The 21,751-nt window shown below is 49.2% G+C and overlaps 2 protein-coding genes across 21 annotated transcripts in view; both read right to left on the minus strand.

The window, feature by feature from the left end:
* LOC125425246 (zinc finger protein 420-like) overlaps positions 1 to 21,751 on the minus strand; it is a 92,261-nt gene that overhangs the window by 58,297 nt on the left and 12,213 nt on the right. For 4 of the 16 annotated variants that reach the window (XM_048482827.1, XM_048482829.1, XM_048482821.1 and 1 more), the window contains exons 1-4: positions 15,321 to 15,408; positions 12,859 to 12,944; positions 10,143 to 10,269; positions 9,591 to 9,683 (exon numbers count right to left, since the gene is read on the minus strand). The exons of 1 other annotated variant lie outside the window; for it this stretch is intronic. In XM_048482827.1, the coding sequence (XP_048338784.1) occupies positions 9,591 to 9,683; positions 10,143 to 10,269; positions 12,859 to 12,944; positions 15,321 to 15,339 (325 nt within the window). In that variant the 5' untranslated portion in view covers positions 15,340 to 15,408. Of the gene's footprint in view, positions 1 to 9,590; positions 9,684 to 10,142; positions 10,270 to 12,858; positions 12,945 to 13,407; positions 13,458 to 14,477; positions 14,718 to 15,320; positions 15,409 to 21,751 lie in introns of those variants that run through there. 11 more of the 16 variants (XM_048482832.1, XM_048482822.1, XM_048482833.1 and 8 more) reach the window with 7 other exon arrangements.
* The window catches only part of LOC125425245 (zinc finger protein 91-like), a 42,314-nt gene continuing 26,536 nt past the window's right edge, over positions 5,974 to 21,751 (minus strand). Inside the window, exons 8-10 of one of the 5 annotated variants that reach the window (XM_048482810.1) lie at positions 7,201 to 7,314; positions 6,756 to 6,863; positions 5,974 to 6,671 (exon numbers count right to left, since the gene is read on the minus strand). In XM_048482810.1, coding sequence (XP_048338767.1) covers positions 6,204 to 6,671; positions 6,756 to 6,863; positions 7,201 to 7,314 — 690 coding nt within the window. In that variant the 3' untranslated portion in view covers positions 5,974 to 6,203. Of the gene's footprint in view, positions 6,900 to 6,983; positions 7,315 to 21,751 lie in introns of all 5 variants that reach the window. The other 4 variants (XM_048482808.1, XM_048482809.1, XM_048482806.1 and 1 more) reach the window with 4 other exon arrangements.

Below are 21,751 nucleotides of genomic sequence, written 5' to 3' on the forward strand. Positions count from 1 at the left end.
CCCCCCCCCCACCCCCCCCCCCCCCCACCCCCCCCCCCCCCCACCCCCCCCCCCCCCCACCCCCCCCCCCCCCCACCCCCCCCCCCCCCCACCCCCCCCCCCCCCCACCCCCCCCCCCCCCCACCCCCCCCCCCCCCCACCCCCCCCCCCCCCCACCCCCCCCCCCCCCCACCCCCCCCCCCCCCCACCCCCCCCCCCCCCCACCCCCCCCCCCCCCCACCCCCCCCCCCCCCCACCCCCCCCCCCCCCCACCCCCCCCCCCCCCCACCCCCCCCCCCCCCCACCCCCCCCCCCCCCCACCCCCCCCCCCCCCCACCCCCCCCCCCCCCCACCCCCCCCCCCCCCCACCCCCCCCCCCCCCCACCCCCCCCCCCCCCCACCCCCCCCCCCCCCCACCCCCCCCCCCCCCCACCCCCCCCCCCCCCCACCCCCCCCCCCCCCCACCCCCCCCCCCCCCCACCCCCCCCCCCCCCCACCCCCCCCCCCCCCCACCCCCCCCCCCCCCCACCCCCCCCCCCCCCCACCCCCCCCCCCCCCCACCCCCCCCCCCCCCCACCCCCCCCCCCCCCCACCCCCCCCCCCCCCCACCCCCCCCCCCCCCCACCCCCCCCCCCCCCCACCCCCCCCCCCCCCCACCCCCCCCCCCCCCCACCCCCCCCCCCCCCCACCCCCCCCCCCCCCCACCCCCCCCCCCCCCCACCCCCCCCCCCCCCCACCCCCCCCCCCCCCCACCCCCCCCCCCCCCCACCCCCCCCCCCCCCCACCCCCCCCCCCCCCCACCCCCCCCCCCCCCCACCCCCCCCCCCCCCCACCCCCCCCCCCCCCCACCCCCCCCCCCCCCCACCCCCCCCCCCCCCCACCCCCCCCCCCCCCCACCCCCCCCCCCCCCCACCCCCCCCCCCCCCCACCCCCCCCCCCCCCCACCCCCCCCCCCCCCCACCCCCCCCCCCCCCCACCCCCCCCCCCCCCCACCCCCCCCCCCCCCCACCCCCCCCCCCCCCCACCCCCCCCCCCCCCCACCCCCCCCCCCCCCCACCCCCCCCCCCCCCCACCCCCCCCCCCCCCCACCCCCCCCCCCCCCCACCCCCCCCCCCCCCCACCCCCCCCCCCCCCCACCCCCCCCCCCCCCCACCCCCCCCCCCCCCCACCCCCCCCCCCCCCCACCCCCCCCCCCCCCCACCCCCCCCCCCCCCCACCCCCCCCCCCCCCCACCCCCCCCCCCCCCCACCCCCCCCCCCCCCCACCCCCCCCCCCCCCCACCCCCCCCCCCCCCCACCCCCCCCCCCCCCCACCCCCCCCCCCCCCCACCCCCCCCCCCCCCCACCCCCCCCCCCCCCCACCCCCCCCCCCCCCCACCCCCCCCCCCCCCCACCCCCCCCCCCCCCCACCCCCCCCCCCCCCCACCCCCCCCCCCCCCCACCCCCCCCCATTTATCTTCACCAGTTTCTCGATATATATTAATACAGTTGTCCAAAAATTTTTTACTTCTGAACATTCTATCCACATATGGCTATAACATGCCTCTTGGTCTCCACAGTTGCCAGCATTTTTTGAACCCTAAGTCCTTTTATCATGTAGGCCATTTAGTTGTTTTTGGTGTTCTATACCATTTTAATATCACTTTTCTTTCCTAACTCCATATATTTCTCCAATCTTTTATATTTTTCCAACTGTCTATGTAATTTTTCAATATTTCCAGTATCTAGAGATCCTGGGTCCTTCTCCACATTTTTGAACTTCAGTGTTCTTATCATGAAATCCTTATCATCTACCATGCATGATTTGTATATGTGCCCCAAAATTTTCCCTTTATATTTTCCATATAATTCCAAACTTGTTTAGACATTATACATTCTCCTTTTATCCATTGAAGCCTTGAAATCCTTTCCCAAATGCCTCATCCAAAACCAACCAGTTCTCATTTCCCCCTACATCTATAAAATTTTTGTAGGTGTTATAATTTCTCCTCCTTCCCTGATTAAATTTGCCACAGTTTGAATTCCTTTTCTTTTCAATATTTTTATAACTTTTTTTGTCCTTCTTTGCCAACCACACTCCCCAAAGGTTGCCACATCAGGGTGCCAGGCATCCAAGTTTACCTCTCCATTTTTCCCATATATCTAGTAAGACCTTTCTTGGTCCTATTGCTTTGATTTCCTTTATTCAACTCTATATTGAAGATACCGTAATGCAACCCAACTCCTTCATTTATTTCATTTTCAAGACTTAATCCATTTTTTTACGACATTATCCTGGATTTTATACTCATCAGACTCTTAATCTGGAGCCTCATAGTATTTCATTGCATTTTTGGGATCCACAACCTGAGGAGAATTTTTTTTTTGACATATATATAATCTTATTCATGATTCTTGTTTTTTTATTATTAAACACCCAAGCTTTCAGCTTTCTATCCCATTCCTCAAATTGTTTCCTCTTAATTTCCAATGGAAGAGTTCGAAATAAATAGAACATTTTCGGCATTATACACATTTTTAATGCTTTGATTTTCCCTGTGATCGATAAGGTCTTCTTATCCCATTCTTTTATTTGTTTTAATATTTTTTTCCACCTTACTTCATAGTTATATTTAAACATCTTCTCCTTTCTCTGTGTTATTATGATACCCAAATATTTAATCTTCTTTTTGAGTAATCCTCTCTCTATATTTTTTTTATTGCATTTTTATGGAAATTGATCTAACCTATAGTATTGATTAGTATAAACCATTGATTAGTATAAACCATATAAATTGATTAGTATAAATTGATACAAACCGTATAAATTGATTAGTATAAACCATTTATAGATCGTGGGGAAGGTTATACCTTTTTAGTAAACAGGCTGTGAAGAAGGAATGGATAGAAAATAGAAATAGAAAACAGTTCCGGTTTTAAGTGTAGTCGTACTATATTTGTTTATAATCCTGTTTATAATTGAATGATCAAAATTTTTAATTTATGTTATATTTTTATAAATGAAGTGTGATGTTAGAATGTAAAACTACTCATAGATGGCACGTTCAATTATTTTAAATTTAATAATGGTACATACCCACGCTTTTATACCTTATGCCAATGAACGCCTATTGTGATTGTGACTGTGATCATTACATATACCTCAATTTTTTAATCCATTATTTCTTTATTAAAAGTATTATGAGGAGAGGCTGCAGCGTTTGGGACTCTTTAGTTTGGAGAGGAGACGTCTGAGGGGGGATATGATTGAAGTCTATAAAAGTATGCATGGGGTAGAAAATGTTGACAGGGAGAAATTTTTCTCTCTTTCTCACAATACTAGAACCAGGGGGCATACATTGAAAATGCTGGGGGGAAGAATTAGGACTAATAAAAGGAAACACTTCTTCACGCAACATGTAATTGGTGTTTGGAATATGCTACCACAGGAAGTGGTGATGGCCACTAAACTGGATAAATTTTAAAAGGGCTTGGACAGATTTATGGAGAAGTCAATCTGTGCCTACCAGTCTTGATCCTCCTTGATATCCGATTGCAAATGCCTTAGCAGACCAGGTAATCGGGAGCAGCAGCAGCAGAAGGCCATTGCTTTCACATCCTGCAGGTGAGCTCCCAAAGGCACCTGGTGGGCCACTGCGAGTTGCAGAGTGCTGGACTAGATGGACTCTGGTCTGATCCAGCAGGCTTGTTCTTATGTTCTTATGTAACTCAAGCGCCAGCTGGGAATCTGCAGAGGAAGCCTGTCCTCTCCTGTATGAGGGCCCAGGAAGGTCATGAAGGGCTGGAATGGTAAGAATCAGTGTCTTCAATTCGACCCTAACACCATGTGAGAACAAATGGGCTGCAGCATTGTGTACCAGCTGCAGTTTCCAGACTGTCTCCAAGGGCAGCCCCATGTAGAGCATGGGGTGGGTTCATCAGAAAAAAGGATCAGTCATCAATAAGGAGTGTCTGAGCCAAATGCTATTAGGGAGATTGCAGCAGAGAATGAAGACTGGTTAGCGAAGACTGGTATTTACTATGATTTCTCCCATGTGATTTCTTTGATGATAAATAAGGTATGAAAGCCCGCTCAAACCATTTCCACACTTCAGGCACTTGTTTGGTTTCTCCCGTGTCAATACTTCGATGGGAAGTAAGATTTACTATACAGAAAAAACAATGCGTCGCACCCAGGCTGTGGCAATGAAAGTAGAAGAATCAAATCAATCTTAGGACTTGAATCCTTATACAGTTTTATATAACGTCATGAAAAGTAATGTTGCCACATATACATTCAAATAACATGTGGATAATTACATGAAAGACTGATATCCAACCAATTGAGTAACCACGGTTCCATGCTGCAGCCCGTTTCCCATGGGCTCTTAGATACAGTGACAAGATGCCGAAATGAAAAGATGATGGAACAGCGTTTTCGAAAAGTCTTCCTCAGAACTTTGTATTTTTATATGGATTTGTCTTTGGCCTTATCCATGGGGTTTTTTTACTCTCCTATGGAGTTGACTCATCCCTGAAGGCTACTGACCATTTCTAAATGGATTTAGTCTCTGACTGAAGTACCTTCCACACCACAGGCATTTGTATTTTGATGAAAAGAACTTTGAATACTTTCATGGAGAGTAAGATCTAATCTCCAACTGAAGTCTTTTCCAGACATCAGGCATTTATATGGCGTCTATCGTGTGTGGATTCTTTGATGTGAAGTGAGGCTTCCATTCCGACTGAACCCTTTTCCACATTCCAGGCATTGGTATGGTTTCTTCCCTGAATGGATTCTAAGATGGGAGCTTAGGTATCCACTCTTACGGAAACTTTTTACACAGCTGACACATTTCTATGGTTTCTCCTGAGTCAGTTCTCTGATGTGAAGTAAGACGTGCTATGACTGAAGGCTTTTCCACACTCCAGGCATTTGCATGACTTCGCTCCGTGTGTATACCTTGATGGGAAGTAAGATGTCCACTCTTATGGAAGCTTTTTCCACAGTCAAGGCATTTGTATGGTTTCTCCCCTGTGTGAATTCTTTGATGAAAAGTAAGACTTTTGCAGTGACTAACGGCTTTCCCACACTCCAGGCATTTGTATGCTTTCTCCAATGTGTGAAGTATTTGATGGGAAGTAAGGCTGTCACTCCTAATGACTCCTATTCCAAACTCCAGGCATGTGTATGGTTTCTCCCCTGTGTGAATTATTTGATGGGAAATAAGGTTTCCACTCACAGTGAATCACTTTCCACACTCCAAGCATTTATATGGTTTATTCTCTGTGTGAATTCTTTGATGGGAAGTAAGGCTGTCATTCCTATTGAACCCTTTTCCACCCTCCAGGCATTTCTATGGTTTCTCAACTGTGTGGATTATTTGATGGGAAGTAAGGCTTCTACTCACAGTGAATCCTTTTCCTCACTCCAGGTATTTGTATGGTTTCTCCACTGTGTTATTTGATGGTAAGTAAGGCTGTCACTCCTATTGAATCCTTTTAAGAACATAAGAACAAGAAAAATTTCTCTCTGTCGACATTTTCTACCCCATGCATAATTTTATAATTTTATAGAGTCCCAAACGCTGCAGCCTCTCCTCATAAGGAAGGTGCTCCTATCCTTCAATCATCCTCATTGCCCTTCTCTGCACTTTTTCTATCTCTTCGATATCCTTTTTGAGATGTGGCGACCAGAACTGAACACAGGACTCCAAGTGCGGTCGCACCACGGCTTTATATAAGGGCATGACAATCCTTGCAGTTTTATTATCAACTCCTTTCCTAATTATCCCCAGCATAGTTTGCCTTTTTCACAGCTGCCATGCACTGAGTTGACATTCCCATGGAACTATCAACTAAGACGCCCAAATCCCTTTCCTGATCTGTGACTGATAGCACTGATCCCTGTAGCGTGTATGAGAAGTTTGGATTTTTTGCCCCTATGTACATCACTTTACATTTTGCTACATTGAACTGCATTTGTCGTTTCTTAGCCCAATCACCTAATTTATCAAGGTCCACTTGGAGCTCTTCGGAATCCTTTGTGGTTCTCACCACCCTACATAATTTCCACACTCCTGGCATTTGTATGGTTTCTCCCCTGTGTGAATACCTTGATGGGAAGTAAGGCTGTCACTCCTATTGAATCCTTTTCCACACTACATGCATTTGTATGCTTCTCCCCTGTGTAAATTCTTTGATGGGAATTAATGTTGTCACACCTATTGAATCCTTTTCCACACTCTAGGCATTTGTGTGCTTTCCCCTCTGTGTGAATTCTTTGATGAAAACTAAGACTTTTGCAGTGACTGAAAGCTTTTCCACACTACAGGCATTTGCATGGTTTCTCCCGTGTGTCAATTCTTTGATGAGAAGTAAGGCTATCACTCCTATTGAACTCTTTTCCACACTCCAGGCATTTGTATGGTTTCTCCCCTGTGTGAATTCTTTGATGGGAAGTAAGGCTGTCACTCTGAATGAAGCCTTTTCCACACACCAGGCATTTGTATGGTTTCTCCCCTGTGTGAATACCTTGATGGGAAGTAAGATGTCCACTCTGACGGAAGCTTTTTGCACAGACCAGGCATTTGTATGGTTTCTCTCCTGTGTGAGTTCTTTGGTGACAAGCAAGACTTTTGCTGTGACTGAAAGCTTTTCCACACTCCAGGCATTTGTATGGTTTTTCCCCTGTGTGAATTCTTTGATGAGAAGCAAGGCTGTCATGCCTATTGAATCCTTTTCCACACTCCAGGCATTTGTATGGTTTTTCCCCTGTGTGAATTCTTTGGTGAGAAGTAAGACTTTTGCAATGACTGAAGGCTTTTCCACACTCCAGGCATTTATATGGTTTCTCTCCTGTGTGAATTCTTTGATGGGAAGTAAGGTTGTCACTCCTATTGAATCCTTTTCCACATTCCAGGCATTTGTATGGCTTCTCCCCTGTGTGAATTCTTTGGTGAGAAGTAAGAGTTTTGCAGTGACTGAAGGCTTTTCCACACTCCAGGCATTTATATGGTTTCTCTCCTGTGTGAATTCTTTGATGGGAAGTAAGGCTGTCACGCCTATTGAATCCTTTTCCACACTTTAGGCATTTGTATGGTTTCTCCCCTGTGTGAATTCTTCGATGGGAAGTAAGGTTGTCAATCCTATTGAACTCTTTTCCACACTCCAGGCATTTGAATGGTGCCTCCCCTGTGTGAATTCTTTGATGAGAAGCAAAGCTGTCACTCCTATTGAATACTTTTCCACACTCCAGGCATTTGTTTGGCTTCTCCCCTGTGTGAATTCTTTGATGGGAAGTAAGCTCTCCACTGAGTCTGAAGGCTTTTCCACACTCCAGGCATTTGTATGGTTTTTCCCCTGTGTGAATTCTTTGATGAGAAGCAAGGCTGTCACACCTATTGAATGCTTTTCCACACTCCAGGCATTTGTATGGTTTTTCCCCTGTGTGAATTATTTGGTGAGAAGTAAGAGTTTTGCAGTGACTGAAGGCTTTTCCACACTCCAGGCATTTATATGGTTTCTCTCCTGTGTGAATTCTGAGATGGGAAGTAAGGCTGTCACTCCTATTGAATCCTTTTCCACACTCCAGGCATTTGTGTGGTTTCTCCCCTGTGTGAATTCTTTGATGGGAAGTAAGGCTGTCACTCCTATTGAACTCTTTTCCACACTCCAGGCATTTGTATGGTTTCTCCCCTGTGTGAATACCTTGATGGGAAGTAAGATGTCCACTCTGACGGAAGCTTTTTCCACAAACCAGGCATTTGTATGGCTTCTCTCCTGTGTGAATTCTTTGATGGGAAGTAAGCTCACCACTGAGTCTGAAGGCTTTTCCACACTCCAGGCATTTATATGGTTTCTCCCCTGTGTGAATTCTTTGATGGTAAGTAAGGCTATCACTCTGAATGAAGCCTTTTCTAGAGACCAAGCATTTGTATGGTTTCCCTCTTATGTGAATTCTTTGATGGGATGTAAGGGTTCCACTCTGAATGAAGCCTTTTCCACACACCAGGCATTTGTATGGTTTCTCCCCTGTGTGAATACCTTGATGGGAAGTAAGATGTCCACTCTGACGGAAGCTTTTTTCACAGACCAGGCACTTGTATGGTTTCTCTCCTGTGTGAGTTCTTTGGTGACAAGCAAGACTTTTGCTGTGAGTGAAGTCTTTTCCACACTCCAGACATTTATGTGGTTTTTCCCCTGTGTGAATTCTTTGATGAGAAGTTAGGCTTTCACTCCTATTGAAACCTTTTCCACATTTCATTCTTCGGTGGGAAGTGAGGTGTGCCTTCTTGCGGAAGCCTTTTCCACACTCCAGGCATTTGTATAGTTTCTCCCCTGTGTGAACGATTTGATGGGAGATAAGGCGTCTACTCTCACTGAAGTCTTTGCCACACTCCAGACATTTATATGGGCTCTCCTTTTTCAGGGCATCACAATATTCATTGCTGTCTTTTCCATCTGAATATATATCTTGCTTTTCCTTCACACAATGCTCTTTCATTTCATTCCCTGACTCCCCTTCTCCTGAGGAAAGAGAACTGTGGTATGAACTGTGGTATAAAAAAAACCTCAGTTTGAATGTTAGAGACTGAACTGAACTACTTGGTGTACAGCATGCAAGAACTGAAGCGCCCTGTCTCTAAAAACCATTTCCAGAATCCTGGATGGCAATCTGGTCCTTTGAAATATCACATGATACAGACTGATCTTTAGTTTGGGCCAATTAAAAGGAGCATAGGATTTCATCAGGGAGGTTATTGCCCAAGAGATCCTTCTCTGTCCTAAACTGGAAATCAAAACACCGGCCCCCAAATGTAGCCACAGGCCTGTTATTTTCTTGTTAGGCAGTGAAAAATGTTTCTGACTGCTTTATTGATTTCTATTCCCATGTCAGTGAGGGTTGATGGAACTGGGGCTCTTGTGGGAATTTTCTGTTTGCGGTGTTTGACTCAGAAATGTCCCCCTGGCCAGAGCATGAATGAATTGCCCTCCTATTCTCAGCAAGACACCCCTGAAGTTGTTTAAGCCACACTCAATCCCCTAGCTTTTTATTAAAATGAAGGAGCAGCAGTCTCCTCAAAAGCTCTAACTCCATTTTCTCTCTCTCCCTCCCTCTCTCTTTTTTATTTCAGCTAAACCTGGGGAAAAATAGGAATGGAAAATAATTACAAAAATGGATTGGAGAAATCTCGTTTACATTCAAAGGATGTTCAATCTTGGGAATAACTTCACCATTCCTTCCCTTTCAGTTGGAACATCATCAGAAAGAGCAGCTGTTCTCAATCATGTGTCATCTCAGAAGGGTCCAGACTGCAGCCTCCCACAAAGTCCACAGATTCCCCCAGATAAGTCCCTGGCATCTCCATCTAAAAGGATGTCAGGTGCCTGAGAAACAGCCCTGCCAGAGAGCCAATGCCACTCAGGGTGGACAGTGAATGAGTGATCTGACTTGGTAGAAGGAAGCAGGCTGTTTTCATAGGTTCCAGATCTACAGCCACCATCTTTACATTCACATCTCATACAAACTCTGAGGAAAGTCAAACAGTGAGGATAATCCTCATATAAATCCACCTGCTCTTTAAAGAAAGCACAGGCAAAGTACAGGCCCAAGGAACATATAGTAGCTACCTGCCAGTTCCTCCTCTTCATTGAAGGTCCTGAGAAACACCTCTTCTTCCTGTTCTAGTTGGGCTATGAGCTCAGGCTTAGCAATCAGAGGACCTGGTAATCAGGGAGAAAAAACAACCACCACCAAAATTAGAGCCCTCCTGAGTGCAAATAAATTCCCCCAGAGAGTTTGACAGCCCATCCACAGATACACAATAGGCAAGTATTACGAATGGGACAGAAGACAATACAGGGCCAAGAATCATCCATCCAGAATTGGAAGTTATTTGGTACTCCCTGCCAAATTGAGAGGAAAATGCTAGCTGTAAACTAAGTCACTGGCAAGGCAAAGTTCCCTCCACAGCAACCTCAGCCCAAGTAAGGCAAGACTGGAGAGACACCTTCTCATTCAAACCTCTTCTGATGTCCTCCCAGGTGGCCCAACACAGAATTGCCAGGCAGGGGTTTGCTCTCTGTCACGTAAACCCAAAAGACCTCCCAAATCAGAGGAAGGATCATGGAGGGTAGCACAGATCTGCTATTGGGATCAGCCAAGAAGAAAAGGATCCTCACCCAGAGAAGACACATTCCGAAAGTTCTCCAGCATGACTTCCTTGTACAGAGCCCTTTGCGCTGGCCGCAACAGGTCCCGCTCCTCCGTGGTGAAATGCACAGCCACCTCTTCAAAGGATACTCCATCCTGCAAGAAGGATACATTTCTTTACATCAGTGGAAAGCTGGTCTGTGGGTGGGACAGCCAAAAACAGAGACATTGGCCCTTTCTGTACTGCAACGGCGCGGGGGTGCGTCGGGATAAACAATGCTGATGGTCCCAGGAGTGCGGAAGGCGGCGCAGCCTTTGCACAGGCTGCGCCGTTGCCGAATGCCTACCTTCTCTCCTGGCTTCCAGCTCGTCGCAGAAGCCAGGGGACACGCCCCCGCAGCCTGGAGCGACGGCTCTGGACACGCCCCCCTGGCCTCTGCGACAAGCCGGAAGCCAGGAGACAAGGTAGGCGTTTGGGAAAGGGGGGTGGGGAATGGCGCTTATTTAATTTATAAGCCAATTTATATGATGTGCTTATTTTATTTATAAGCCAAATCACACAGCAGTAAGTATGTTCCCTTATCAAGGAATGTTTATTAACTGGTCCAGCTAGCAAACATCTTGCTTGCTTTCTTAAAACGAGTCCATTTTCTACTGACCTTAGTTGGGTCAAACGAATACCTGCCCCTTTTCATTATGAGCATTTTCTTCTGCAATTCTATTCTAACTTGATCCCGGCACATGTGCTTCCACACTGTTCCGACTGCTAATTTGGGGGTTAAATTCCAGAGATACTTGTGGAATTCCACAGTTCAACAACTAGTTGGATTGAAACCAGGTGAAACGAAAACTAAACATGAAGAGGGAGACCTGCACAATCTTCTGAAGGTTTCATGTGGCCCCTCTCCTCTCCCCCTCCTGCCCTGCTTTCTGACAGGATCAAGAAATCCCTGCCTTTTTTAGCAACTCATAAGTATCTTTCCTCTGGTCTTGAGCCCATGCTGTTGGCCCCCACCCCACCCCAATAGATCAGGATGTGGCTGATTATTTTGGAGGTGATTATTTTCCTTTGCAATTTGCTCTTTTGCTTCCTCCTGCCTGGCCTTACAATTCAGTTGCTGCAGGGAGAAAAAGCCGGAGGCGACTTGAATACTGCCCAGAGAGAATCCCTGCAGCAATTAATTTTCTGCATTCCGGGGACTGCAAGCTCCTGCTCATCGGGTTTAGAACATAAGAACATAAGAACTAGCCTGCTGGATCAGACCAGAGTCCATCTAGTCCAGCTTTCTGCTACTCGCAGTGGCCCACCAGGTGCCTTTGGGAGCTCACGTGCAGGAGGTGAAGGCAATGGCCTTCTGCTGCTGCTACTGCTGCTCCCGAGCACCTGGTCTGCTAAGGCATTTGCAATCTCAGATCAAGGAGGATCAAGATTGGTAGCCATAGATCGACTTCTCCTCCATAAATCTGTCCAAGCCCTTTTTAAAGCTATCCAGGTTAGTGGCCATCACCACCTCCTGTGGCAGCATATTCCAAACACCAATCACACGTTGCGTGAAGAAGTGTTTCCTTTTATTAGTCCTAATTCTTCCCCCCAGCATTTTCAATGAATGCCCCCCTGGTTCTAGTATTGTGAGAAAGAGAGAAAAATGTCTCTCTGTCAACATTTTCTGAAATTTTAGGAAACAGAAGAATATGAAACAGAAGAATACTGTAGGAATGTAGTTTAGAGTTTTGGATGTTTTAAGCCAGTCTGTAAAAAATTGACAGTGACTTCTAGGACTGTCTGACAAAATATCTGGCTCAATAACGAGTGAAGAAAATATATTCGAAGAATTAAACTCTGTCTTTTTAAACACTCTAATTTATGCCCTCATTCATGAGATTTCCTATCACTGAAGCGTGCCTTTAGAATTTTGAAAAGCATAAAAAATGGCTTGTTCAACGTGACGGCTGGAAGAGAAGACGACATGGTGGACCTTTTGGAATATATGTCAGGTTCTATGTCTGAAGTCAATATGAGGCTCTGGATTCCGTGCTCAGAAGACGATTGATGCAGCAGAATGCACCCGGCTTTGCTAAAGCCAGTTCTAAACACCCCAGTCTGGGGAACAGATTTTATTCCCACAGGCTCACCACCCTCCCCCTGCCCCATCCCAGGAATGTGAAAGAAACAAAGAATAGGAAGGCCCGTTAGGGAGTTGAGTGTCCCAAGACCAGAGGGGCGAGTGTGCCCAGCCACCACCCGTCACCACTTCGGAAATGGTGCCAGGATCCTTGCCCAGTTATCCACCGTTGCTAGCATCAAAGAAACCGAAAGAAAGAGCAGTGAGAGAAAGATCTGGTAGCATATCCCAATCTGTGCCCCTTTCCCACCGCAGGTGTGAATGGCGTCCCTCCAGCAATTCCTTGGAAGGAGAGGGCCTCTAACAATGTGGTTAGTAACTGTTCTGTGCTTTCCAATATTCCATCAAGCACTGCCCCTGCAATATGGGAACCTCTCACGTCTATCTTTACAAAGGCCTCTGGTTTCATTCACAGTCCAGTTTTGTTTCATAGTTCCGGCTTTGGCTTCTTTGCTCCTGCCGTGATAGACAACGAAGGTCGCCACGGGCAGTCTGGAAATCTAGCAGCACCAGAACCAAGGGCAAGGAGCCCGATCCTCCAAGCCCTGGAACAGAAGGAACCATCCTTGCCCTCTCGTGCTTGTCTGACCAGTAACCCCACCCCCCACTCGCTGCCCATTACCTGAGCTGGCTGCATGGTGGCTCTCTCCCTTTTGCCCAGCGCAGGAGATGGCGGAGAAGGCATCAAGTACGTCTTTTCACTCTTGCCTGGGAGGGGGAGAAATGAAAGGGGTGGGGAATTCCTTTTTTGCCCTGCAAACACGTTTCCTGTGCCAGTTCTTTGAATGACCCTCTCTGCATAACAGCTTCGGTCACAACCTTTGATCTAAGAAGGATCTGGAGTGTTTGACCCATCATCTTTTCCTCACTACTGTATTTTGGGGGTGGGGGGTCCCACATTCATACACCCTCGGCACAACCCCTGCACAGCCACTCTGGGGCAAAGAGTCCCTCACATGCCTGAAGCTACCCCACACCCTCCCCACACTCAGGGAGGCCAATGCTCCCCAGCCTGCCTGCACATTGAGAGGGTTATGCTGGTTTTGGGCAGGCAGCATCCTGAGAGATGAGACAGACTGCTTGACGTAAAGTTGCAGGTGACAGAAGCCAGCTAGGAGTGACTATCTCCCCGCACACAGAAAATTAGCCATCCAAGGAAATAGTTCCTGACCTCCCTGCCTCGACTGGCCATGTTGCGTTTATATGGCAGGGAAATTTTAACGGAGGGGAAAATGCATTCCTCCATCCACAGTCTCAGGTGAAGCTCCCACGTGTGGAAAAAGCAGACAGAAAGGCCCTGATGTTTTTCCCGTCTAACTCCACCCTGTCAGTCTCTGTGGACCAGATCTCAGATTTATGCTCATGCCAGAGATGGTCTTCCCAGATGATCTGAAAGAGATCCAGCAACTGCATTTGATAATCCACAAGGCCTGGAGGGAAGAGGTCCTGCCCATGAATATGCAGCAGAGTAGAAAAAAGAGCCCCCAAACAGTAGAGGAAGCGGCAAAGGAACAAAAGGAGAATGAGAGAGGAACAAGAGCGAGAGCTGAGTACCAGAAAAGACTGAGGTGTGAGGGTCTCCCTACACTGGGGCTGTTTTGCAGACACAACCCACTAGTGAGTTTTCCCTGTTTTTGTGATCCAGAGCACGCCTCCCGCGCTTGATCCTCCACCACCACCACCACCACTCTGGTCCCACCTCTCTGGGTCCTTAGGTCAACACCTCCCCCAAGACTCCCCCCGGGCGCCCCTCCCCCCTCTTGAAAAGCGCCTCTGGGACCCCTGGCCCACCAGCCCCGTTAGGCCTCCCTGGGCGCCGAGTTCGGATCCCGCTGTCTAACCCTCCATGGGAGCCTCGCGGCTCCTCTGCACGAAGGGGCCCAGGGACCCCCTCCCCCCACCTCTGCCTCGGGTCTCGCCTTGCAACCCCCCACACCCCCATCCCGCCCCCTCCAGCGCACCAACCTCCCCCCAAGCTATTCAAACAGCATCTGGGGAGGGAGCAGATGAGACTTCAGAGAGGGGCAGGAAGTGTGGATCCCCCTCACTCCTGCTTGGCCTTCTCTTCTCCCGCCAGTCTCGACAAGGGAACAGCGAGAGGAGGGGGCTCACCATGGGCAGCCTTGAAATCTGGCAGCACCAGAACCAAGGGCAAGGAGCCCCATCCTGGGAGCCCTGGAACGGAAGGAACCATCCCTGCCCCCTTGTGCATGTCCCTCCAGTAAACCCCCCATCCTTTACCTGAGCTGGCTGCATGGCGGCTCTCTTCCTTTTGCCCAGAGCAGGAGAGGGCGGAGAACCCTCCTTCCAACCTTCGCACATCCACTCTGGGGCAAAGAGTTCCTGATCCTGCCTAAAGCCACCCCAGGGGGGTTTAAAATGGCAGCCCCCTGAAGGGGCTCAGTTGCAGCCTCCAGCTTGGCAGGAAAGCAAGAGATCAGAGGAGGCGCCCTGATGCTCCACAACCACGTGGGGGAGGAAAAAAGCCCACAAGCCCCTTCCCAGAAGCCAGAGACGCCCCCTCCCCCACAACCCAGCAGCGGAGGCCTCATCTGGGGGACACCCTGAAGCTCTGCCTGGCGCATGCCTGGTTCGTCTTCATCCTCCCCCCTCCGAGGGCAGCTGGGATTCCCGGGGGGAGGGCGGGGGGCTCCTTAACCCGGAAAAGGCCCCTTTGCTGAATGGCCGCTGCAGGCTCTGCGACCCCCTCCGGGAACCTGAACTCTGCCCCGAAGAGTCCGGCCACTGCAGGGCGGGGGGGGGGGGCGTCAGAGCCTGGCCCGGGGCTGGTGGGGGGGAGGGGGGTCTCCTTCATTTCGAGGGTCCAGCGCCCCACAGCCCGCCTCCCCCACCACCCCGGTCCCACGCTGGGCGCCCCTCCCCGCTTCCGAAAGGCGCCCCTGGGACCCCCGGCCCCTCCAGCCCCGCCGAGCCTCCCCGGGCGCCGAGTTCGGATCCAGCCCTCGCGGGGGCCTCGCAGCTCCTCCGCACAAAGGGGCCCAGGGACCCCCCCACCTCCCCTCCCCCCTCTGCCGCGGGCCTCGCCTTTAGCCCCCCACCCCCATCCCGCCCCCTCCAGCTCACCGGCCTCCCGCCCGGCCATTCAAACAGCATGGCGGGGAGCAGAGGAGACTTCCGGGAGGGGCAGGAAGTGTGTCTCCTCCTCCCTCCGCGACCTCTCTGGGACTGTGTCTCTCTCTCTCCCTTTAACCCTCCGAGGGCCGCTGAGGGGGGGGAGGCCTTGGAGGGGGGAGGGGCTGGGGGCGCCTGGGAGACCCGCAGAAATGTCCCTTTCTCTGCATGGGTGTTTCCCCCGCTGTTCCACTTACATTAAATGCCCCAAAATAGAAAATATCTCCAACACAAACCCAGTTCACCAGATCAGAGTTCATGGGGGGTGGGGGGAGTCAAACCCGGTTCTCCGCATTCATCTTACTGTCCCATAGAGCATAATCACTCCGTTCTGGGAAACACCTGGAGGTTTGGGGGTGGAGTCTGAGGAGGGGGAGGGGTCTTCCATGGGGAGATCCGCCTTTCAGAGGGGTCATTTTCTCCAGGTGAGCTGGTCTGCAGGACAGCTGTGATGCTGGGAGATCTCCAGTCACCCCCTGCAGGTTGGCAACCCTGTTCCACTTGGAGCCCCCCTTTGGCCAAGCCTCTCCTGCCAATCAAACTGCTGTGGAGGACTAGGGGGTAATTCAGGCCTCATCATGGTCTTCCAAGCAGGGGGAGAGTGACTCAGCCCAGCCCTGGCCAGCCCCGGGAGAAGATGGAGAGGAGGACACCAACGCCAGACCATCTAGCTGGCCTCATCCTTTTATGAAATGTTTTTTGATCTTTTGTGTTCTTTTTCCAGTTTATGCTCTTTATTGATATTTTATACTTGTTATTAATCCTGCCCTCAGGTTTAAAAAAGAAAGGGTTGCGTACTGTGCGAATTGTAGATTTAAATCTTTATATTTTATTGTACAATTGTAATGGTATATATTGTTGTGCACTTGTAACCCCCATGCACAGAATGGGTTGACCCAGTAAGGGGTGGAGACTCAAAGCAGCAAGAGGCTGCAGCAGAGCTCATGTAGTTTGGAGGAGACAAGGCTACCAGACTCGGACCTTGATTTCTATAAGCCCTTAACACCTTGTTAAGGTAACTGCAATGTTGTTGGGAACTACTGGGAAGGTAGTTGTTTATTTTTGCTATGTTGTAAATGTTGGAGTTTATTGTTTCAGGGTTTCTTTTTATGTTAGTAATGGGTGAGAGTTCTCCTGGAAACCTTCATCATGTTGAATCCTGTTCACCAAGCCCTTGGAGTCTTCAGGAGCCAACCCACTTGCAAAGAAGAATTGGACTTGGCAGTATCAGTAGACTGTAAATACAAGGACTTGAAAATGCAACCTGAACAGGACCTTGAAGTGTGATGGTAAATGTTGATGTTATATGTTAAGAAAGTAAACCATTTTGGTTTTTTTTTAATTTGTTGTTGCAAATGTAACCTCAGCTTGTGGGTTCTGTGGGGCAGTACTTGGAATGAGTTTGCAAAGAGCCAAATTTAAACAAAACAGTTTACTTCTCTTTACAAATAACACTTTTAAAACATCAACATTTAACGTTACAATTCAAGGTCCTGTTCAGGTTGCATTTCAAGTCCTTCTATTTACAGTCTACTGATATTGCCAAGTCCAAATTCTTTGCTTTGCAAGTTGGCTGGCTCCTGAAGACTCCAAGGGCTTGATGAACAGGTTGCAACATGATGAAGGTTTTCAGGAGAACTCTCACCAGCCTATTACAACCACAAAAGAAAACCCTGAAACAATAAACTCCAACATTTACAACATAGCAAAAACAACAACTACCTTCCCAGTAGTTCCCAACAATATTGCAATTACCTTAACAAGGTGTTAAGGGCTTATAGTAATCAAGGTCCGAGTCTGGTACCCTTGTCTTCTCCAAAGAGCTCTCTCCTGCAGCCTCTTGCTGCTCTGAGTCTCCACCCCTTACTGGGTCAACCCATTCTGGGCCAACCCATTCTGGGCATGGGGGTTACACAAACTCATTCCAAGTTCTGCCCAACAGAACGCACAGATAGAGGTTACACACTGCTCTGAGCCCCACTCGAGAGAGAACAGTTTATAAATTTAATAATTAAATTAAAAACTAGACCAGGAAAACCAGACCCTTTTCTGCTTATAGATAAGAACTAAAAACTGCCAAGCCACAAGACAAGATCTGCAAACTGACAGCAGCATCCACAGACAAAAAAACAGTGAGATCTTTCCTCTGGGGAGAAAACTCCAGTCTTGGTTTCGCGTTATGCTGCTGCTGTACGTCTGCTGGTACCTCCTCAGTCCCCTCCCACACCTCAAGCCCCTGCAACCAAGATTGTTCGTTTGCTGTGTAATTTCCTGGATCTGCTGATCTGGCTCCTGCCGATTGTCTCGCTGGGTGGAAGCAAACTGCTCAGTGTTCCAGGGACTCTAAATAGAACACAACAAAAACCCCATGAAGGAGCTGCCAAGAACCCAGCTAGAGGCTGCCATTGACACCCGTGTGCTGAACACGTCGCTTTAATTCCGCTGATGGCGCCGAACAATGTTCTGTTCTGAGATCGGCCGTCACAAGAGACGCGTGTTTACAGGTTCCCGGAGAAAAAGGCAGACTATGAGGTGAGTGGGGGCATCCTCTGTAGACTCACAATGAAGACACCTGAGAGCAGAATTTGACCTTGGAGGAACCTTTCTTCCTTTGGCTATTGTGGGTTTTCCAGGTTGTGGTCTTTGGTCCTAATGTTTTGCCCACATGCAGAGCAAAAACTACCAAGCCTTGGCCACACCACCCAGAAAACCCACAATGCCCAGTTGATTCTTTCTTTTGCTTGGAGGAGTAATGGCTAGTAAAATCAACAAAGGTAAAGCAGGATTTCTACAGAGGGTGCAGTCTTGTGACATCTGCCTCTGCCCTTGCCTGGGCCTTTGCCCCTCCCCTGTTATACTTCTGCAACATCTTTTCAGGGTTGTCCATCCATATGGAGGGGGAAGGAGATACTCGGGAGGTCAAAGTTCTCCACACATCCAAGCAGCCAATTAATTTTTTAAATCAACAATATAAAATGATTTCATCAAGCAACCATTAAAAATCTGGGATAAAATCCTATTAAAACCAGCCTAAGAAGACCTTATGCTTCCCGCCAGTGGGCATTGCCCCTTGCCTGGACTTTGACTGCCCACAAATGTTTTTTGGAACACCTGGTTTTTAGCCTCACTGGAAAGCCAGGAGGACGGGAGCCCCCAGTCTCTTCCAGGAGGTTGTTGCGGAGGCAGGGGGCGGCCAACGAAAAGGCTCGAGTCCAGATTGTGGCAGAACACATCTTGGACAAGATGGGGACTGAGAACAGACCATGCTGGGAAGAACACAAGTGCCACGTGGGAATCTGCAGAGGAAGCGTGTTCTCTCCTGTATGTGGGCCCTGGAAGGTCATGAAGGGCTTGAATGGTAAGAATCAGTGTCTTGGATTGGATCCTGACACCATGTGACAACAAATTGGCTGCAGCATTGGGTACCAGCTGCAGTTTCAAGACCGTCGTGAAGAGCATGTTACGTTAATCTAGCCTGGAGGTTCCTGAAGCATGGATTGGTGGGACCACATCAGGCACCTGCAAATTGGGAGCCGGCTTCTTAACTGCAGGTAGGGAGGAAAGAGCATTTTGGGCCATTATGACCATCTGTTTCTCCAACAGCAGCCCTGGATCCAGCAAGACTCCCAAGCTCTTAAGCATCGTTTACTGAAAGCTGAACCACGCCCATTTAAAGCAATTCACGAAAGGTGTGACTCCGGCAGCTGGCAGCAGTTTAGGTGGAGAAAAATATTTGATATCACTTCCTACCTGGTCCTTTTAACTTGCACCTGGGATCTTTTGTATACAACTGGATAAGGATCAAATTAAATTTTTGTCGGCAGATGTCTTTCCGTTCATTACTTATATCGCCATTTTTATTTTATTTAAAGTATTTTTACTCCACCTTTCTCAAGCCATATGGAAGGTGGCTTACAAAACACAATAGAATAATACAATAACAGCAATCCATTAACAATAAAACTGAGAACAATAAAGCTGAATACAATAGCATTCAGTAAAACATACTGTTTTAAAGTCACTAAAATACTCTATAAAACCTAAAATGAGCTTGCTAAAATCTGGATATTAAAAGCTGCTTGAAATAAAAACATTAACGTTAGGGAAAAAAATTCATGATAACAAACTTGATCCACCACCAACTAGCCCACCTGTTTAACTATTTTAATAATGTCTGATTTTTCCCTATTGGTTACAGATATTTTATTGCATGTTTAATTTTGAAGTTACTTTACCTGCATATGTTTTGCTTCTGCTGTTATGGCCTCAAGAATAAAACGTTAACCAAAGATAGATGCTCTGCTGCTCAGCCAGGTCCAGGAGGCCGGAACCTGCAGATTCATTCCACAAATAGCAGCACTTTTCCTCAGCATCGTGGACCAGAGGAGAAAGCTGATTTGAGCAGAATGAGTCTGAAGAATGTAGACTTATATCCCACTTTTCTCAGCCAGATGGAGTCTCAAAGCAGCTTACAAACTCCTTCCCTTCCATTCCCCACAGAAGACACCTTGTGGGGTGGGTGGGACTGAGAGTTCTGAGAGAACTGTGACAGGCCCAGGGTCACCCAGTAGAAGTGGGGGGGAGGGAGGGACTTAGATCACCAGGAAAAAGTCTGGAGCTCACCATTTCATCAGAATTAATCTGTGGGAATGAGGATTGCAAACTTGGAGGTCGAAAATTCCTGGAGACTTAGGCTTGGCACCCAGAACAGCAGGGATTGGGGAGCGGAGAAACCTCCATGAAATATAATGCCTTATACTCTACCGTTCGAAGCTGCTATTTTTGCTGTTCAGCCAGTGTGGTCTCTAATCTGGAGAACTGGGTTTGACTCTCCACTCCTCCACATGAATCCTTCTGGGTGACCTTGACCTAGTCACAGTTCTCTTTGAACTCTCTCAGTCCCACCTACCTCACAAGGTGCCTGTCGTGGGGAGAGGAAGGGAAGGAGTTCGCAAGCAACTTTGAGACTCCTTGTGGTTGAGAAATGCGGGGTATAAATCCAGGCTCTTCGGGGGAACTCATCTCTGCCATCTGGAATTCAGCTGTAATCCTGGGAGATCTTCCACTCCCCAATTTAGGTGGTCCCTGCATGTATTACAGAGGGTATCATATTAGGAGACAGGTTCCCTCTTGTGGGGGGGGGGCATGAAAGAAGAGGGAATCCCTCGTCAGAGGCCGGAGTTGATGAGGGTGATATGATAGACAAGCCTTGAACTAAGTGGCAGCCATAGGAACAATATCTGCCTGCGAGAAGCATCTCTGAGTACATGCTGAACACCCTTTCCACACCATGCTGCCCACCCCCACAGCTACAATTAAGAGGCTGGGCTGGCTTCCAGGGCAGCTGGCCGTGTTTGTGATCCATCCCTGAACCTCTCCAGCTAGAAGCAAGCACTCCCTCGCTTCCCTGGGCATTCTTTTGTGTCTGTTGTGTAAACAGAGGTTTGTAAATGTAGAATGCACAGAATAACAATCTAGTACCAGCACCAACATTGAGGACAGTGCTCTGGATCTTCTAATTTTCAGACTCCTCTGGAAGGGCAGCTCCAAGGCTTGGATTTGTACTACTTTCTCCTGCAGACATCAATGCTCAATCATCTTCCCAGAGGTCTGCTTTTCACCAAGCAGGAGTCTTTGTCATGCTTTACTTCAATTCCAAATGGGAGATGCTGATTGGAGGATTTGGAGCTCTGTTTTCCAATAGGTGTCACAAAGAATTTCCTCCTCCACTCAGGGCCAAACACCAGTCACTTAATAGCGTCTTCGTCTGCTTTGAAAGACGGTATTCTGGGGGAAAAAATCCTTCTGCACCCGGAAAAATGCCAATTGCCAGGCTCTGCGATGAGTCAGATGGGGGAGAGCAGATCTTGCGGCCCGTGGGCTTGTCATTTTGGGGTGACAAAAGGAACTTGCCCACAACAGAATGGAATTAATCAGGGAGGCCCTGTTCTGTGAGCCCCATTGAGATGTGGGAGCAACGCGTACAAGACTGACAGCTTTCTGTACTTTCCTTGATCAAAACTATGGGTTGCATCTCAGGGAAGCAATAATGCCACTCTATTCTGCATTGGTCAGACCTATCCTGGAATGCTGTGTCCAGTTCTGGGCACCACAATGCATGAAAAATATTGGAGTTGTGTCCACAGGATGGTGACTAAAATGATAAACGGTCTAGAATCCATGCCCAACCTATGAGGAAAGGCTTAGGCAGCAGGATATGTTGAGTCTAAAGAAGAGAAGGTTAGGGGGACGACACCATGATAGCCATGTTTAAATATCTGAAGGGATGTCGTGTTGAAAATGGTGCAAGCTTGTTTTCTGCTGGTCTAGAGATTAGGCCACGGAGTAATGTATTCCAGGTGAAGGAATGAGATTCCACCTAA

Source organism: Sphaerodactylus townsendi, unplaced genomic scaffold, assembly GCF_021028975.2.
Source record: "Sphaerodactylus townsendi isolate TG3544 unplaced genomic scaffold, MPM_Stown_v2.3 scaffold_24, whole genome shotgun sequence".
NCBI classification, from domain to species: Eukaryota; Metazoa; Chordata; class Lepidosauria; order Squamata; family Sphaerodactylidae; genus Sphaerodactylus; species Sphaerodactylus townsendi.